Source organism: Onychostoma macrolepis, chromosome 15, assembly GCF_012432095.1.
Source record: "Onychostoma macrolepis isolate SWU-2019 chromosome 15, ASM1243209v1, whole genome shotgun sequence".
Classification (NCBI taxonomy): Eukaryota; Metazoa; Chordata; class Actinopteri; order Cypriniformes; family Cyprinidae; genus Onychostoma; species Onychostoma macrolepis.
In genome coordinates this window covers 31,197,706-31,217,247 of record NC_081169.1, presented here as the reverse complement: position 1 = coordinate 31,217,247, position 19,542 = coordinate 31,197,706, and the positions used below count along the sequence as shown (strand labels likewise).

General features: G+C 36.4%; 1 protein-coding gene across 2 annotated transcripts in view; it reads right to left on the bottom strand.

Annotated features, from left to right (window-relative positions):
• Positions 1 to 7,802: 7,802 nt before the first annotated feature.
• The window catches only part of LOC131520821 (uncharacterized), a 44,115-nt gene continuing 32,375 nt past the window's right edge, over positions 7,803 to 19,542 (bottom strand). The window contains exons 5-8 of one of the 2 annotated variants that reach the window (XM_058745312.1): positions 14,614 to 14,922; positions 13,383 to 13,676; positions 10,322 to 10,609; positions 7,803 to 9,333 (exon numbers count right to left, since the gene is read on the bottom strand). In XM_058745312.1, coding sequence (XP_058601295.1) covers positions 9,254 to 9,333; positions 10,322 to 10,609; positions 13,383 to 13,676; positions 14,614 to 14,922 — 971 coding nt within the window. In that variant the 3' untranslated portion in view covers positions 7,803 to 9,253. The remainder of the gene's footprint in view (positions 9,334 to 10,321; positions 10,610 to 13,382; positions 13,677 to 14,613; positions 14,923 to 19,542) is intronic. The other variant, XM_058745313.1, reaches the window with a different exon arrangement.

The window sequence follows — 19,542 nt, the reverse complement described above, 5'->3', positions numbered from 1 at the left end:
TTCTCCCAAGGTTTTTTTCTCCATTCTGTCTCGGAGGGAGTTTTGGTTCCTTGCCGATGTCGCCTCTGGCTTGCTCAGTTGGGGACACTTAATTTCTAGCGATTATCGCCGATTTGATTGCACAGATACTATTTAAACTAAACTGAGCTAGACAATGACATCTCTGAATTCAATAATGAAATGCCTTTAACTGAAAATTGAGTGTTTAATCTTATCATTATACATTACTGACACTCTATCCTCTAATTTGATACTGTTAAGTGCTTTGACACAATCTGTATTGTAAAAGTGATATAGAAATAAAATGTGAAGTGAATTGAATGTATGCATCCAAGTATCTAACCTTTGAATAAATTCCAACGTGCATGCGTCTTCAGCTTGGTATTGAAGATTGAAATTGTTGTAAGTAGAAAAATCAGCTGCGAGCCCAGACAGAAAAGCCGGCTGGAATGTGCTCTTCAAGGCTGATCATCCAGTGCTGGATTCTTCTTCCTGGTGTTTCACCTGAACCTTTAAAAAGAAAAACAAATGTGTGTGTTTAGAATTAGTGTGGAGGGGAAAAAATGGTAACACTTGTATTGTAAATATGTATTGTAAAAGCGCTATATAAATAAAGGTGACTTGACTTGACACGTGAACAGAATGAACCAATCAGGGCAACTCAGGAAAACTAGGTCAAAGGAAGACTAAGGCAGGAGAACAGGAACACAAAAGTCCATATCCATGACACATTGGGTCTCATTCACAGCTCGCTGACCTTTACTGATCCCATTCCCCCTCTCTCTCTCCAACTTCGTTTCCTGTCTATCTACTGTCCTATAAACTTTTTTTTTTAAAAACGCAAAAAATAAATCTTAAAAAAAAACATATATATGATTCACTAAAATTTATGTACTAAAATGTATTCTAAATCTTTTTATTCAATTCAAACCACACTTACACAATAATCGCATATACTATAATCATATACAATACAGGTTGAGTGGAACTTAAGAACATGGACAGAACATACACACAGCCTTAGTATTATTAAATATGATTTAATGGAGCTGAGCTAACATGAACTATCAATGAACAGTTGATTTTTATTAACTAATGTATACAAACATTAATAAATATTATAAATGTATTGCTTATTGTTAGTTAATGCATTAACTAATTGTTAACTAATGAACCGTATTGTGAAGTGTTAACGTATCTATTGTATTATATAGGCTACAGATGTGCATAATGAGAGGTCCATGAGATTGTTTAAGATTGTGAAACAAACAGAACTGGGCTAAGTTCAAGCCGAATGTAAATTGTGCACAAAAAAGAAAAACACATTTAATGTTTAAATTTAATTCACATTTAATTTCAGCATTGACATAACATTAATTTGACATTGCCAGATTACAAATGAATGCAAGGAAAATTAAAATAATTTTAAACAATCACAGAGTTCAGCACTTCTAACATAAGAAAACCATTTCAACATGGACTGGTCTGGACATACCTTTAAGTCAAAATGTGTATACTGTAAATTGTGTATTGTAAAATTTATTTTCATTTATATTCAGACAACAAAGAAAGCCCATCCACTGAAAGTCCACACAAGTGCATGGTAAATAAAAACTCAATTTCAAACATGCTAGCTTTACACATGAAAACATTGGTTCTCATACTTAGCTTTCGTGTTTACAAGTGCTCCAAGCATATGATTTCCAATTCAGAAATCCAGCTAATAAGTATTCTATCACTTTAACTACAAAACCAACATGGATTGATGCAAAAACATAACCAACATATAAACAATATAAGCACAACAGTAAAAATCCCCCTTAGAATAAACATGTCATACTAGAACATGCTTACCCAAATTTGCAAACACAATGACACCGAGATTTTGAGTTTGTTCGTTTGTTTTTTTCAAACGGTGGAGGTTTAACACGTTAGCAAATTCTGCAAACTGATAGCCTATTAGCCTATTAGCGAACAACACCGGCCATTTCAGCATGTTACAGAGACATCAATGTGATTTCAATGGAACAGTGTTTGAAAACTTAACTTTGCATAAGAATTATCTCATGACGAATGAAACTCACCCTGTAATTGGGAATAATATAATCAGAGTCACAGAGTTAGAAATCCAGTTGCACTCGATGATGTCGTATTTGGCGCGTTTATCACTGAAAAGAGCAAATAAAAGATAGTGTCACTTCAGATATCCACTATACAGATTAGTTGCAGTAGCAAATGTAATGTATTTTGTCTATGAAATCGCGCAAAGCAAAGGGGAACTTACCTGTTAACAAGACGGATGAAAGTCCCGGCGTGCTCACTGCAGTTTACAAAAATATTGGATAGTAATGTTTTATTTCCTTCGAGTTATAAATACAGTAGAATGCCGTTATATTGTGTCTACGTCATTTCACAAAAACGAAAAAAACAGTAATGTACTGCTTTTGAACATAACAGGATTATACTGTTGAAATTCCGCCGTAAATTAACAGCAATTTTTAACAGTGTAGTACTGAGCCTTGAGGTACTCCATACTGCACTTGTGATCGATATGATACCTCTTCATTCACTGCTACGAACTGATGGCGGTCAGATAAGTACGATTTGAACCATGCTAAGGCACTTCCACTAATGCCAACAAAGTTTTCTAGTCTATTCAAAAGAATGTTGTGGTCGATAGTGTCGAACGCAGCACTAAGATCCAGTAGTACTAATAGAGAGATACAACCACGATCAGATGATAGAAGCAGGTAATTTGTAACTCTAATGAGAGCAGTCTCAGTACTATAATACGGTTTAAATCCTGACTGGAATTACTCACAGATATCATTTTTCTCTAGGAAGGAATATAATTGTGAGGATACTACCTTTTCTAGTATCTTTGACAGAAAATGGAGATTTGGGATCGGTCTGTAATTAACTAGATCTTTGGGGTCAAGTTGTGTTTTTTTAATGAGAGGCTTAATAACAGCCAATTTGAAGGTTTTGGGGACATATCCTAATGACAATGATGAATTAATAATAGCCAAAAGAGGATCTATGACTTCTGGAAGCAGCTCTTTTAGTAGTTTAGATGGAATAGGGTCTAACATACATGTTAAATCATCTAAACCAACAACAAGTTTACACAATTCTTCCTCTCCTACAATAGAGAATGAATGGAATTGTTCCTCAGGGGATCTATAGTGCGCTATCTGATGCAATACTGTAGCTGACGGCTGCAAGGATACAATTTTATCTCTGATTGTATCGATCTTGGAAGTGAAGTAGTTCATAAAGTCATTACTGCTATGCTCTTGGGAAATGCCAACACCTGTTGATGCTTTATTTTTCGTTAATTTAGTCACTGTATTGAATAAATACTGAGGGTTATGTTTGTTTTCTTCTAGAAGAGACGAAAAGTAATCAGATCTAGCAGTTTTTAATGCTTTTCTGTAGGATAGGGTACTTTCCCACCAAGCTAAACGAAATACCTCTAGTTTTGTTTTCCTCCAGCTGCGCTCCATTTTCCGGGCTGCTCTCTTTAGGGCGCGAGTGTGCTCATTATACCACGGTGTTGGACTCTTATCCTTAATCTTCCTTAAGTGTAAATGAGCAACCGTATCTAAAGTGCTAGAAAAGAGAGAGTCCATAGTTCCTGTTACATCATCAAGTTGTTCTGAGCTATTGGATATGCTGAGGTACTGAGATAAGTCAGGAAGATTATTTATAAAGTAGTCTTTTGTAGTAGAGGTAATGATTCTACCATACTTGTAACAAGGAGTCGGCTTTACAGCTTTAGCTATATGGAATATACAGGAGACTAGATAATGATCTGAGATATCATCGCTCTGCTGACAAATTTCAATGCCACTGACATCAATTCCATGTGACAATATTAAATCTAGAGTATGATTTCGACAATGAGTAGGTCCTGACACGTGTTGTTTAACACCAATAGAGTTTAGAATGTCTATAAATGCTGATCCCAACTAATCTTTTTAATTATCAACATGGATATTAAAATCACCAACAATTAGGACTTTATCTGCAGCCAGCACTAACTCCGATAGAAGATCAGAAAATTCTTTAATAAAGTCTGTATGGTGGCCTGTATACAGTAGCCAGTACAAACATCACAGGGGATTTATCATTAACACTTGTTTCTTTGGATAACATTATATAGAAGCACCATTACTTCGAACGAATTATACTTGAAACCCAACCTCTGAGAGATACTGAAAATACTGCTATAAATTGCAGCAACACCTCCCCCTTTACCTTTTGGACGCGGTTCATGTTTGTAACAGTAATCTTGGAGTGTAGACTCGTTTAAAGTAATGTAATCAGAGCATATTACAGTGTCTGACACCGTACTTGCAAGTTCACACACCTCTTTAACATTATTTTTAGTGATCTCCGACTGGCGAAGTCGAACATCATTAGTGCCGACGTGGATAACAATCTTACTGAATTTACGTTTAGCATTAGCCAGCACTTTTAAATTTGCCAAGATGTCAGGCGCTCTGGCTCCTGGTAAACAATGGACTATGGTGGCTGGTGTCTCTATTTTCACGTTCCGTACAATAGAATCACCAATAACTAGAGCACTTTCAACAGGTTTCTCAGTGGGTGCGTCACTGAGTGGGGAGAACCTGTTTGATGTTCTGATCGGAACAGATCAACATCAATAATGTGTGTGTGTGTGTGTGTGTCTCTGTTACAGTGTGTTACTCCTGATGCTCTGTAACATGAAAACTGGACGCTGTGTTTTTGTCGATCCTCTTTTGCTACGGGACGAAAGAGATTTTCTGGGTCGTTCGACTGACATCTTCATGAAAAGCAATGAACATTTTCTAACTGTGTTTATTTACTCTAAAATTACCGCAGTTATTTTTTAAACCCTTCTGCACTGTAAATAACTCATGAAGTGTTTAAAATGGAAATAAAGTCATTTGAATTTGTTGTATTTCAAAAGTGCGTTTAAGAAAAATAAAAGATTGTAACTTTTGGTGAAAAAATTAAGCTTATGAACTCTGTTAATTATGTAACATGCAAATAAAGGAATATAAAGATTGTTAGAGCTCCCTTTAAAAGGCTGTTATTGTGTTTTTTAACTCTATTTGAAATGAAGGGTCAGTGTAAACCACTTCACGGATGTCATCTCCGAAGTCATTTCACATAAGGACTTTTAAAATAAATTCATAAGTACACTCATAGTCATAATGCATATTGACCACAATGACTCGCGCGGCTTTCAGCAAACAGTCAGTTTCTCAATATGCATTCTTAAGCGATCTTGCGTCCTTGTGTTCTCGCTCTACGTCATCATTAACCGTCCCATGAAAGTGCCCGGATGTGTTCTTGAAATCGATGGCTGTGTCCAAAAGCTCTGAAATGCTGGCTTCGGAGGACGCATCCCAAGATAGGAGGGCATCAAGGCACGTCTGAATTCAGTGTTAGCTTCACTTCATGTTTCCTGAGATTTTTGAAGGCAGCATAGATGTATCCTTCACAGCCTTTGATATCCCACAATCCTGTGCGTTCCATTCTGTGACAGGTAAGCTAAAAATATAAAGATGGCGTCTGAAAGTTGCGGTCGGTGATCAGTTTTTAATCAACGTTTTCCACTTTTGATGTCATTTCTAGCAAGAAATCACTATTGCAGTAATTAAATATTCACTTAGTTATCACCAAAGCTCTCTATATTTTGCTGTACATCTTTAAACTATTACGCTGCCTCAGAAGTCTGTCTGAAATCAGTTTCGTGAAGTGCCTTCATGTGCAAACGCTGCCCAAACAAGTGTAATAATGTCTACTGTTGAGATATTTACTGGCCTGAAGTGACAATATTTTCCTCACTCGATGAAAAATAAAGTTTGCGGTTATTTCATAAAGAACAATTTTCTAATTAAACTGAAAACTCTCCGATTTCATTAAACATATCTTCATTTCTGTTTTGGAATGACATGAGTGTGAGTAAATTACTATTTTGATTTCTGGATGAACTGTCCCTTTAAAAGACTCATCATTAAAATTATTATGTAAACATTCTATATAAAGTTCAACAAGTTCACAAATACAAACTTATAAGACTCCAAATTCTGCCAGGATCAAACTTTGTGTGTATGTGAGAGTATTAATCACTCTTGCAAAGACCTTTAAATATGAAACTGACTACTCACTGTTTGTAATAGATTTGAATGTCTTGTAAAAGGTGCCTTTGCTACTGCAGCTGATCTGTAGTTTATAATGTCCAGTATGCTCATGTTTCTGATGAATGAATGAATGAATGATGCATTTATATAGCACTTTATTGTGTATTGCTGTACACCCAAAGCGCTTTACAAGCACTCACCACACACCAGCTACAGCTGGAGAGGAGAGAGAGTCATAGAGCCAATCAAGTGGATGGGGATTATTAGGAGGCCATGATTGAAAGGGCCAGTGGAGGGAATCTGGCCAGGACACTGGGGTTACACCCCTACTCTTTACGATAAGTGCCATGGGATTTTTAATGATCACAGAGAGTCAAGACCTCGGTTTGATGTCTCATCCGAAAGATGGACGGTGCTTGTTGACAGTATAGTGTCCCGTCACTATACTGGGGCATTAGGACCCACACAGACCACAGGGTGAGCGCCCCCTTCTGGCCTCACTAACACCTCTTCCAGCAGCAGCTAGTTTTCCCAGGAGTCTCCCATCCAGGTACTGACCAGCTCAACCCTGCTTAGCTTCAGTGAGTAACAGTCTTGGGCTGCAGGGTGATATGGCTGTGGTCAGAGATCCACCGGTGTCTGAATCTCCCATCAGGAAAAGTCTTTCTGGATCCCATCGTCATTTGAGCAATCAGAGTCTCTTGATCTCCAAACATCCACACGATAAACTCATCTTTCTTTAGTAAAGGCATTCCCTCCATCACTAATTTAGTCTCCTCTTCATCTGTTACAGCAGTACATAGAGAATGGGGTTTAATTTGATATAGTTAGACGATGTGTAAAGCTGATTGAGAGATGGAGAGATTTTTTTTTTACACTGCTTAGAAAATCTCTCCATCCTTATTCATGCAAACACATTTATTTGATCATGCAGTTCATTGATTTTGAATCTTACATTTCTAAAGATTGAAATTACCCACAAACAAAGTCTCTATTTAAGAAGTTTGACCCGAATTAATTGGAGACAGACAGAATGAATAAAGACTACAGCTGATTATAAAATAGCAGAGTAAATTTTGTAGTATGAAACTTGACACCATCCACTAGGGGGGAGGAGCTAGCTAAGAGGATTTTAAAGTACTGTTTCCATGGTAACGCAATGTCTGATTTCAAAATGGTTCTCACAGGATGAATTTTGAGTTTTTAAGCTTTCGAATGATCTAATTTAGGGTGATTACTAAAATATTTGATAGAGTAAAAAGGCAATTAAAGAAAAAAAAAAAAAGAATGCCAAGCATCCCGCCAGCGGAACAGTGACAGTTTAAGGAATAAGAAAACACCATCCAATGTGAAATGCTCAAAGTGAAAACAAAAGTGTTTACGAATGAAATTACACACTTACAGCACATTAGAATAAAAAATAGAAATATCTTTAAAGTCTTCCTCATACTGCAAATTCCATCAAAATCTGATATTAATACCAAAACCACTCCCACCCGGCTGACAGCGACAAAAATTGCTACTTACTAAAGACGAAAACGTACATTTTTTTTTATTATATTAAAGAAATGAATTTACGCTATGAATTTATGACTTATGCTGCTGTAACACAGGGTTCGCCTAAACACTTGAGTATAATAAAATAATAAACGGTAGCTGACACAGTTAAACCAAAATCCTCCAGCTTTATTAGACATAACACATATCCAGGGAACCCCGAAAATTTGATGCGCACTGTGTGCATGTACACTTTCTTACGACGGTAACATCTTTATTTTAACTCATCTCAAACTATAATACTGCATTAGCGCCATCTGCTGTTTTTCTCTTTCTCCAAGTCAGTCAACAAATCTTTATTGGCATGGACAACGACAGAAATACAAAAAGCAAACAAAAGTATGCACATCAATCTCAAATGAGTGCTCGACCACAAAACAATTAGAAAAATCAAATGCAAAGTCGGCAACACCAAAGCTCCAAAATTATCAAAAATTTATTTAAAAATATTTCACATAGCGTGTGATGTATTGATGTATCGAGCACGCAGGCTCTTCATCAGACAAATTAAACAAAACTAATGACACTAATAACACTCTTTATACCTCCAGGTGATCCAAGGTCATATGACCTAACACGATAATATAATAATAATAATAATGATAAATACATCAACAAATTAAAAATTAATGAACCAAATCCTTAACATCAACCAAGGAGAAAAAGAAAAAAAAAAAAACAAGGGAAAAGAAAAAAAAAACAAGGGAAAAAAAAAAAACAAGGGAAAATAAATAATAATAAAAAAAAACATATGAAACTATGCAAAATACAAAATTATAATTCTCAATATACTTTTCATCACAATTAATTAATGCCTGCATACGTACATAATAAATTCAACTAATACTCTACTAAACGACAGAAACACAGAAACTGGACAGGCACAGTAGACTAGTTCCAAAAAGTTCTTTTGAATGATAATTGACAAAGCTTTGTTTAAAATATTGAATACGTTTCCAGAGAAAATTCTTAAACCCATGCGCTGTTGAACTGTTAAACTTGCATTTAAAAAGTTTTATTTCTTTTTTTTTTTCATAAATGCAGAAATATTGTAATGAAGCCATGCGTGATGAAGGCGTGCAGATCCATATGCGGGCTTTATTATGAGAGCGTAGTCAGACAGGCTGGGGTCAGTACCAGCAAACAGTGATAAATAGGGCAAGACAAAAGAGTACTCCAGGATACAGGCGAAGATCAGGGCAAGCAGAGAATGAACAAGACAAGAAAAACAGCCAAGGATCAAAGACACAGGTGATCAGGCAATGACAAGACGAGACGAAACAAGACTCTGACTCACACTAAGACTTGGAATGGAACGCTAAACAGCGACACATGAATACAATACTCGGCCCGAATTATGGTGAGTGTGTGTGATAAATAGTCCATGTGATTGGCTACAGGTGTGTTTGCAAAACAGTGTCGTGTGAAATGGATCATGGGAAATGTAGTCCGGGGTTAAAGGGTGAAACAGTCTGTGTGGTGAAGGATTCATGACAAATATATTGTTCAGCTCAAGTGTTGATGATGTCACAAAGATTGACAGTGATGGGCGTGTCTTATTAAACTGAACTCGTCCCCTGCTGCGCACCCTCTTCATTCAGCAGTAGTTTCGCTTTCGTCGATTTCTTCACTTTGTTTCCTGTGGAAGAAAATAGAGATCACAGAAATTAAAAAGTAAGAAAAACAGTTCTGCTACATGTACATCTACACATAGATGATGTTACAGCTCCACTCGATCCATGCTGAAAATATCAGAACATTAAACAAAATATAATGACAAAATGCAAAGATAATATTTTTACAATATTAATCTATAGAAGTCTTTCCTTGAAAACCTAAAAAAATCACTTTGTTCATCTTCCATTGGCTTCAGAAGATACATGGAGGGAAAGATTATTGATAAATGAAGACTATCAATAAATAAAGCATCTTCAGGTCTACTTTACGGTATTTATCGTCTATGATATTGATTGTTGTTTTACCGCTGTGCAAGCTGACTTTATCCAGTATGTCACTCACATGGCAACAAAGACTTAGGATTCCTGAGACTCCAAAACATTCACTGCTTGATGAAGCCCATCAGAATACAGTTAGAATGAGCCTATTATTCAAGTTATGAAAGCAAAACATATGCCTGTATGGGTTTTTGATTTTTATATTTATAACATACAATACAGTGCTATAATATCACACAAGCAAGAGTGACATTTTCCCGTGAGCGTCATCGCAAATGTGATTTTCTCCATTCTGTCACCGATGGAGTTTTGGTTCCTCTGGTTTGCTCAGTTGGGCATAATAATAATTTATTTTAATGTAATATGACGTGAACAGCCCCATAGTGTCATATTTATTTATCCATGACAGACCTAAACTAGCCAAGTTACCAGCACAAAAACACACTCAGTAAAAAACTGTTTAATTATCGAGATAATTTAAATTAAAAAAATAATAAAATTGTTGGTCAATAGCGCACACCCTTACAGAACTATGATCGCATTGCTCATATGATCTGGGATGAACAAGCACATACAAGTGGAACACTTTCTTGGAACGCCAACCAATCAGAATTGAAGACCAAAACTGTTGTTTAAATGTGCATTAATTAGAATAAATGTTGTTCTACTCACCTTCGATCACATCGAATCTCCTGAATCTGTTCCATTTGCCGTTGAGGACCTGTAGTTTAAAATGTCCAAAGTCTTCATTGGTGATGTTTTTGATGGTCAGAGATCCATTGCAGTGCAGATCATTCAGCTGCAGTCTGCCTCTGAAGCTCTCATCAATAATAGTTGTTCCTGATTCAGTTTTAACAATGTTTTTATCTCCAAAGGTCCACAGTATCAGATCTCCTTCCTGTATTTTAATATCGGTCTCTAGAGTGACAGATTCTCCAACCTTCACAAACACTTTCTTCACTTCATGTCAAACACACAGAAACACAAATACAGAAAACAAAGTGTGAATTAATTTAATTTGCATTTACAACAAATTCATTCTGATGGCATTTTTTAACCTAGTTTACGTTCGTAGTTTCAGCTCATCTGAAATATGAATTACCTATGATTCATCATCACAACTTTTCTAGTAATATTGTGACTTCTCAAAACATTTCTGCAATATTACTCCTCTAAGGCCGTTTCACACCAAGAACAATAACTATAAAGATAACTATATTAGCATCCACAAAAACGCACAATGATGTTCTAAACTAACTTCCAGTTGTATGCTTTAATTAATCAATAGCTAATGATTTGCATGGGTATCTTTATGTTATGACTTTACTTGTTGAGGCACATAACTATTAACTAAGTGTTAAGTAATATATTATTGAGGTTATAGATTTTGAATTAGTTAGTTATGTGCCTCAACAAGTAAAGTCATAACATAATGATACCAATGCAAATAATTAGCTAATGATTAATTAAAGCAGACAACTGGAAGTTGAAATGCATGCTTCAACCCATTGTGGTAATTAACATATGAATTTACACTATTAGATAATATAATATGTAATTATGGAATTAATACATTATGACACATTTCAGTAATAAAAATGTATTGATTACTTCATGTATCATATAGAATGTTAATTTGTTGCTGATGTAGTAATTATTAATAAATGGTTTAGTTCTTGTATAACTCATGATTATCTGTGCATTAGTTAAGCGTTATTTAATGCATATTAGTGTCACCGTATTGTAAAGTGTTACCAAAATAACTGTTTTTTATATTTATGAGATACAATACAGTGCTGTAATATCAGTTTTATACAACAGTTCAGATAAGAAGTTAAGTTACATTTAGACACAATATTGTCCACAATTTTTTTTTCTGTTTTGCCAATGAAAATAATTCCAAACAAAGCCAGAGGCAGACATTTGTGCATCTCAGAGCAACACTGTAATGTTTCATTCATAAATTAATGTGTTTTTGAATGAATCCAGTGAGTCAATGATTCAATGATCCATTCATAAAGACTGTTACTTGCTTCCTTTCTAAATGAATAAGCCATTTTGAACAAATCGTTTGAGTAAATGATTTGATGAATGACTTAAGCTTAATATCGGTGGTAGTAGCTAAGATAAGTAGCTAGTGTCACGAATCCGGTTCGTGGCCTTCCATCTGACTGCCACAAGAGGTCGCCTCTCCATCATATTGACTCTCACATCACACAGACTGTTACATGTCACTCCGGACTACAGTTCCCATCATCCATTGCACTGATTACACACACACACACACACACACACACACACACACAGCTGAATCCAATCAGACACGCTTTATAAGCCTTGGACCTCCTCTTTCAGATCGCTGAGTATTGCTTAGCGTATATCACTCTTCTAGCGATAGCTACATTACGGAGCCATTCCAAGTTTCCAGTCCTAGCTTCTAGTTCTAATTTAAGTCATTTCATGTTGCCTTCTTGTCTGGTTCCTGATCTTCTGCCTGTGTATCTTGGATTAACCCTTTGTCTGCTGTTTCGGACTGTGTTTACACCTCGCCTGGACTACTGCTCATGTTATTTGGATTACCCTTCATGTCAAGCCCTCTGGATATTGTTCGCCAATCGTAGACTCACACTAGCCCTAGTATTATTCTTTGCCTTACCTGTGTTTGACTCTTGCCTTTTTTGTGACCACGTCTTGTAAATAAAGCCTTGCAAATGGATTTTCACGTCTCGTTCGCCCCGTAACAGCTAGACTCTGAACAAATCTGTCTACAGGTGTAATATTAGTCAGTTGCAGAGAAAGTATTTCTGGCTAGCTGTAAGGTAATCACTGTTTGAATAATGAAAATATGCAGTATTTACCGAAGTAAACTGATGAACCGATGTTGAATCGATGTAGCCAATACATAATCACTGTGGCGAGTGGGGCGGGGCCGAGAGCCGTGGGAACGGAGCGAGGCCGGTGGAGTTAATGATAATGAGCGACACCTGCGCCACTCGCCGGTCTCGAGTCCCACGGAGGAGCTCCGGAAGGATAAAAGGAGGAGTGACGACAGTGGAAGACGAGAGAGGACCAGGCCTGGACTTTTATTTTGTATTTTATGTGCGGCAGTCGTCCGTGAGGGGCTGCCGCTTTACTTTTATGTTTGTTTATTTTATTAAAACTTTGTTTAAATGTTCGCCGGTTCCCGCCTCCTTCTTCCCGATCTACGAACTGTGTTACAATCACATACTTGTTTAACCCTATGTCATCAACATTTATGCATAACCATTCATTGTTTGTTTCTTCAGTTGGTGTTGAAATACTAGGCACTTGACAAATCGTACAGCTCTGATTATTCCAGCTATGATCAGCTGTCCCTCCATCTTGGCTGAGCTTTCAATGTTGTTACGGAAAGGTGAAGCTGATTGGATGGTTCTTGTCACATGACCTGCGGTGTGCTTGCGGCAATCTAAAAAGTTGTTGTTTTCATCTAGACGCCATCATGCTTGGCACATATTTACATTTAAAATAACGAACTAGTAGTGTCCTATTTATTTATCCATGACAGGCCTAACCTAGCCAAGGAACCAGCACAAAGACACACTTACAGAACTATGATCGCATTGCTCATATAATCTGGGATGAACAAGCACATACAAGTGGAACACTTTCTTGGAACGCCAACCAATCAGAATTGAAGACCAGAACTGTTGTTTAAATGTGCATTAATTAGAATAAATGTTGTTCTACTCACCTTCGATCACACTGAATCTCCTGAACCTGTTCCGTTCGCTGTTGAGGACCTGTAGTAGAAAATATCCAAAGTCTGCATTGGTGATGTTTGTGATGGTCAGAGATCCATTGCAGTGCAGATCATTCAGCTGCAGTCTGCCTCTGAAGCTCTCACTAATACTAGGTGTTCCTGATTCAGCTTTAACAACGAGACGGTTTTTAACTCCAAAGGTCCACAGTATCAGATCTCCTTCCTGTATTTCAATATCGGTCTTTAGAGTGACAGATTCTCCAACCTTCACTGGCACTTTCTCCACTTCATGTCAAACACACAGAAACACAAATACAGAAAACAAAGCGTGAATTAATTTAATTTTCAGTTTCAACAAATTCATTCTGATGGCATTTTTTAACCTAATTTTTGTTCGTAGTTTCAGCTTATCTGAAATCTGAATTACCTATGACTACCTATGATTCATCATCACAACTTTTCTTGTAATATTGTGATTTCTCTCAAAACATTTCAACTTAATTTCTGCAATATTACTCCTTTTAGGCCCATTCACACCAAGAACAATAACTATAAAAAACCATAGCATCCACACAAACACACAATATTGTTCTGTTTGTTATAAGCTGCAGTTTTGTCATTTCGAGCTTTATGTGCTCGAGCTCTTCAAAGCAGGATAGATTGTTATTGGCTATCAATATTTGTATCGCTCATCAGCTGAAAAAAGAAAAATTTCAAAAGTTATTCCAATTATATTGTTCTGTGTCGTTATCATTATAGTTGTGGTGTGGACACTATTCTTTTGAATTTAGAAAGATTTTTATAAATATCTTTATTGTTATTGTGCATGGTGTGAACAGACTTTTAGTTTCATAACTTTAGTATATTTGTATTTATATTTAGTAGTATATAAGCACTTTTCACAATACACTGTTTTGAAGCAGCTTCACTGAAATTCATAATGTTACTGTTTAAAACATATATTAATGCCTCAGTTCAGAGAGAGGTGACAGAATAGTTCACATTTGGTGATGATATAACAGTCAAGTGTTTGTTGTTTTTTTACTTACACCAGAATTAATTTATTCTGGTAATGTTACGACTTCATATCTTACATTTTTATTTTAACAATGAAACACATTGATATCAAACAGTAACTATAATTACGTTGCACTTTGGGAATTTGTGTTCAGTTCAGATCATCTAAACTGTTCACACAGTGCATGATTATTGATCTACTTACCACTGACAGTAACAATGAATCTCTTGTATTTGGTTCTTCTGGTTTTGCCGCTGATCTGTACTTTGTAGACTCCAGAGTGAATGGTCCTGATATAACTGATAATGAGATCTCCAGTCTTACCACCCATCAGCAGTTTGCTTCTGAATCTCTCGTCAGTAGTATCACATGCTATATCAGTGTCTGTAATGGTCCATTCACTGATTTGGATTATGGGTTTGTTCCCATCTTCAAACCACCACTTTATCTCATCACCGATCTGTAGTTTAGTATCAGTCTTTAGAACGACAGTTCTTCCTTCCGTCCCTGACACTTCAGATGTTACAGTGGAACATAGAAACAGAACAGAAATGTGTTCAGAAGATCAAGCTTAACTTTATAAAGAGCATATTTTGGCTTGTTCCTAGGATGTTTTAACACATTGTTAGCATGTGTTGGCACGTTTCTGACATGTTTTAACACATTGGACCCTATTTTAACGATCTAATGACGCTTTTCCACCGTTACCAAAACGTGACGTGTAAACTCTGCTGATCACTGATTGGCCGGAAAAAAATCGTCACTGTCTACATCATTGAACTTGTGGCACGAGACACAACAGACCCACTAGATTTAAATCAGCACAGCCAGCAAAGGGTTGAATGCAACTGTTTTGAATGAGCGCACCTTTCTTTTAACAACCAAAAAATGCCTCTTTCATGGTCTGTTGAGGAAGTACAGACTGTCCTCTCGTTGATAGCCAAGGAGCGGATCCAGCGAGAGTGTGATGGAGCGACACGGAATGAAAACGTTTTTCAGGAGTCACGGCAGTAGAGGCGGCGCAACTATAACGACACGTGACGCAGTGGAAAAGCGCCAGGTCTAAAGCACATGGCGCAGGTGCAGTTAGGGCATTTCCCAATCCACTGTTGCTAGTTTAATGATGAGAAAACGGTCGGCACGCATGGTCTAAACGGGTTTTCCCTATTCTCTTAATGACTAATGGGTGTTTTTAGGCATAACGTGCAATAAACCAATCAGAGTCTCGTCTCCCGTTCCCTTTAAGAGCAAGTTGTGCTTGCGCCATGGCAGATTCGCTATTTAAACGGCGGAATTTTTAGGCGCACAGACTGAACACATCTCCAGACAGCAAACAGATCTGCTCATGCGCGAGCAAACAGGTAGGCTAATTCTGATACACGCAATGACTATCCATTATGACATGTATTACATTTTTATATTTATGTAGCCTACACAATAATATTCTTTTACACGGTAATCCTTTAATTTTTAATATTTGGCATGTTTGTGTGCTGCTGTACATCCCTGTGTGTAATAAGCAAAGTGAACACGCGTTGTGGACGCGCCCAGAGGCGCAATTTCTACTAATGCGCTCTTTAAATAACAAAAAATAATAATTATGCCATTGACTTTAGACTTTAGACCAGGTTTGAGTTGGTCTACGGCACAGTCTATATTCAGTCCCTCAAAATAGCAACGCGCCAACAATGCGCCTGAACACATCTCTTTTTTAGACCAGCATACCAAAATACTATTTTGTATTTTAAAGCCTTTGGGGGAAAAAATCTAATGTAATTAGTATTTAAACATTTAACATGAGTATTTTAATATTTTCAAAATACATAAATCATGAATCTGAGACCATTGAGTATTTCTAAGGGAGGGGCTTCATAGAACTTGGAAGTCAACAGATCATTTTTATGAGAATGGAAAAAGAGGTGTAAAATAAAGTTAAAATATGTGAAAAATAATGCAAGGTTATTTTTGTTTTGTTTTGTTTTTCATTTAAACGTAGCATAAAATATAGTTACAGTGCCCCCACATAAACACAATCAAGCCTTCGAAAAAAGCTGATCAACCACCCCTTTAAAGGCCCTTTCAAGTAGGACACAGCAAGCGAGGAAATCAGCGCACAGCTGGCGCTTTCTATTGTAGCAGAAGCGTTTTGTGCAGTTGAAGCCTTGTTTATACTTTTGACTGGCTCTAAGGCTACATCCACACGAAGCCAGAGCTTTCCCTATCCAAACTTTTTTCCCCTTGTCTCAAGAAATATCTGCGTCCACACGAAACCATGAAACCAACACAAAACGATGTAGTATACATGTCAGACCAGTATGTGGCACTGTAATTCTGCCACAGAGATACACTAAAAACAAAAAAAAGAAGACTTGGACTATACCGTACGCAAGGTTTATGTGCATACAAACGAACATGTAACAGTACATGTGTTAATGTTAGTTAAATAAAAGTGTTTGTCCATGTTTTTGTTGCTGTTACGTGACGTAGTGGTGTCTGACTAGTGTCGAGATGTAGGCTGATGACATCATTGTTTCACAAAATATACGGATTGGCTGTCCACATGAAAATGCAAGGGTGTCATTTTCAGATTTATCCACTCAACATGGACAGAACATCCACAAAGCCTTAGTATTAGTAAATATTTTTTTAATGTAGCTGAGCTAACATGAACTAACAATGAACAGTTTAATTTTTATTAACTAATGTAAACAAAGATAAATAAATACTAAATAAATACTATAAATGTATTGCTCATTGTTAGTTACACCGCATGCATAATTATTAGGCACATTGATATTCTGATGATATTTTTTTTCCAAGCACATTTGACCAATTCCAAACCACATCAATCTCAATATTTTCTAATAATTTTGTATTTAAGTAATATATAATTGTCCATGAAGGCTGGAAGTGAAAAGCTCATATTCAGGTGTGCAGAATTTTTAGGCATGTTTTCTTTTACAGATAAAATGAGCCAAAAAAGAGGTTTAACTCAGACTGAAAAGTCAAAAATTATTAAATCCCCATGAGAAATATTCAAAACTAATGCAATACAGAAATTGCAAAGTTAGGAAATGACCACTGGACAGCAAAATGCTCATTGGGTCAGCAAGGTTGGAAAAAACAGGTCAAGGAGAAAAGACATATGTTAACTGCAAAAGATTTAAGAATTAATGTGAAGAATTAGGTGTAAAACCATCAGGAAACATTTAGTCTCCAGCGCCACCATTTTCCAGAACTGCAACCTGGATTCTGCATAATTACAAGGTGTCAGTTTCTCAGAGACTTTGCTTGGGTAAAAAATCCTAAAAAATTACCCTCACTGAATGAGAATCACATGAAGAGTTCATTTGCAAAAACCGATAAACGCCACTTAAAAAATTTTTTAATTATTTTCCACATATAGCGCGATCTGAACCCTAAACAAGTTTTGTCAAAAAAGCCGGTAGTGTCCACTTTCAAGGCATCGTGAGTTCATGTTTTACTGCAGAAGACGACAAATGCCCTTGTTGTATTTGAACAGAAGCCGATAAGTCCATTTTAGTGAATCAATGTGTTGTATTCACGTCAGGTGACAAGGATACTTTCACTTTGAAAAGACGAACTAGCTGAGAGGAGTTTCATCAAAGCTGACTAAAAGTGATCGAGGATGGATAATTTCAATGAACTTGATGAACCAGTGATATCTTCTTCAGGGTGAAAAAGGAAAATAAAAGTTGAAACGTTTTCATGGATCCTTGCGAAAGCAGCGCGTTACAATGGTGCAGGAAAAGCTCTGTGTATTGCGTGTAATCACATCCATAATCTATGATCACAACAACGTTTGTCAGGCATCTACATTGTCATCTGAGGAGATTACAAAGATTAAAGGAGTGTTTTTTTAAACTCTAAAACATGAAATGTGGAGTTATCTGCTTTTGCAATAAAACAAACTTTTAATATGTAAAAAAAACATACTTTCAATTAACTTTAATTTTGTAAAGTACCTGTATTTGCTGAAGTTATTATTACTTAATCAAAACAACCCAACTCCAGTTTGATTGATATTACCTGGAATGCACAATAAAAAAAAACGTGATTTCTGAAAAAAAAAATCGTTACAGTTGAAGTACTGTGAAATACATTAAGATTAATCAAGTTCAACACCTGCTGATGGTGAAGTGGAAGACTTTTTTGTTTGTACCGAAGATGTTGAGGTCTCTGGCAAGTCTACACACAACAAAGTCAATAGTTGTGGAACTCCAGTAAGTAAAGTTGTCAAGACTATCTTATCCACTTAAACATGGTATGAAGTGATTATTTTCTCTTTAACACAGATTATGCCAATGTATTTTTTGATGAGTCCGCTATGTTAGCAATAATAATGTTACCTGCTTGACGGATAGTAACAGACCTTAGTTTTAGTAGTCATATCAGAGCAGTAACTAAATCAGAATACTATCATATCAAAAACATTGCAAGATTTAGATGTTTTGTTTCCAGTCAAGACTTGGAGAAACTCGTTCATGCCTTTATCACCAGCAGGGTGGATTATTGTAATGGTCTCCTTCCAAAGAAGACCATTAGACAGCTGCAGCTCATCCAGAACACTGCTGCCAGGATTCTGACTAGAACCAGAACATCTGAGCATATCACACCAGTCCTCAGGTCCTTACACTGGCTTCCAGTTACATTTAGGATTGATTTTAAAGTACTTTTACTCGTTTATAAATCACTCAATGGCCTAGGACCTAAATACATTGCAGATATGCAGATATGCTCACTGAATATAAACCTAACAGACCACTCAGATTATTAGGATCGAGTCAGTTAGAAATACCAAGGATTCACACAAAACAAAGGGAGTCCGCTTTTAGCTATTATGCCGCTGCAGTTGGAACCAGCTTCCAGAAGAGATCAGATGTGCTAAAACATTAGCCACATTTAAATCCAGAAACTCATCTGTTTAGCTGTGCATTTGTTGAATGAGCACTGTGCTATGTCCGAACTGATTGCACTGTTTTTTATGTATAATCATTTTCTATTCTTAACTGTTTTAAATTCATTTTAAATCAATTTTTTATCATTTCCTTTGTTTTTACTATTTTTTTTTTTTTATTCCTTGTTTTTATTGTTGTGATTATTTTTTTATTG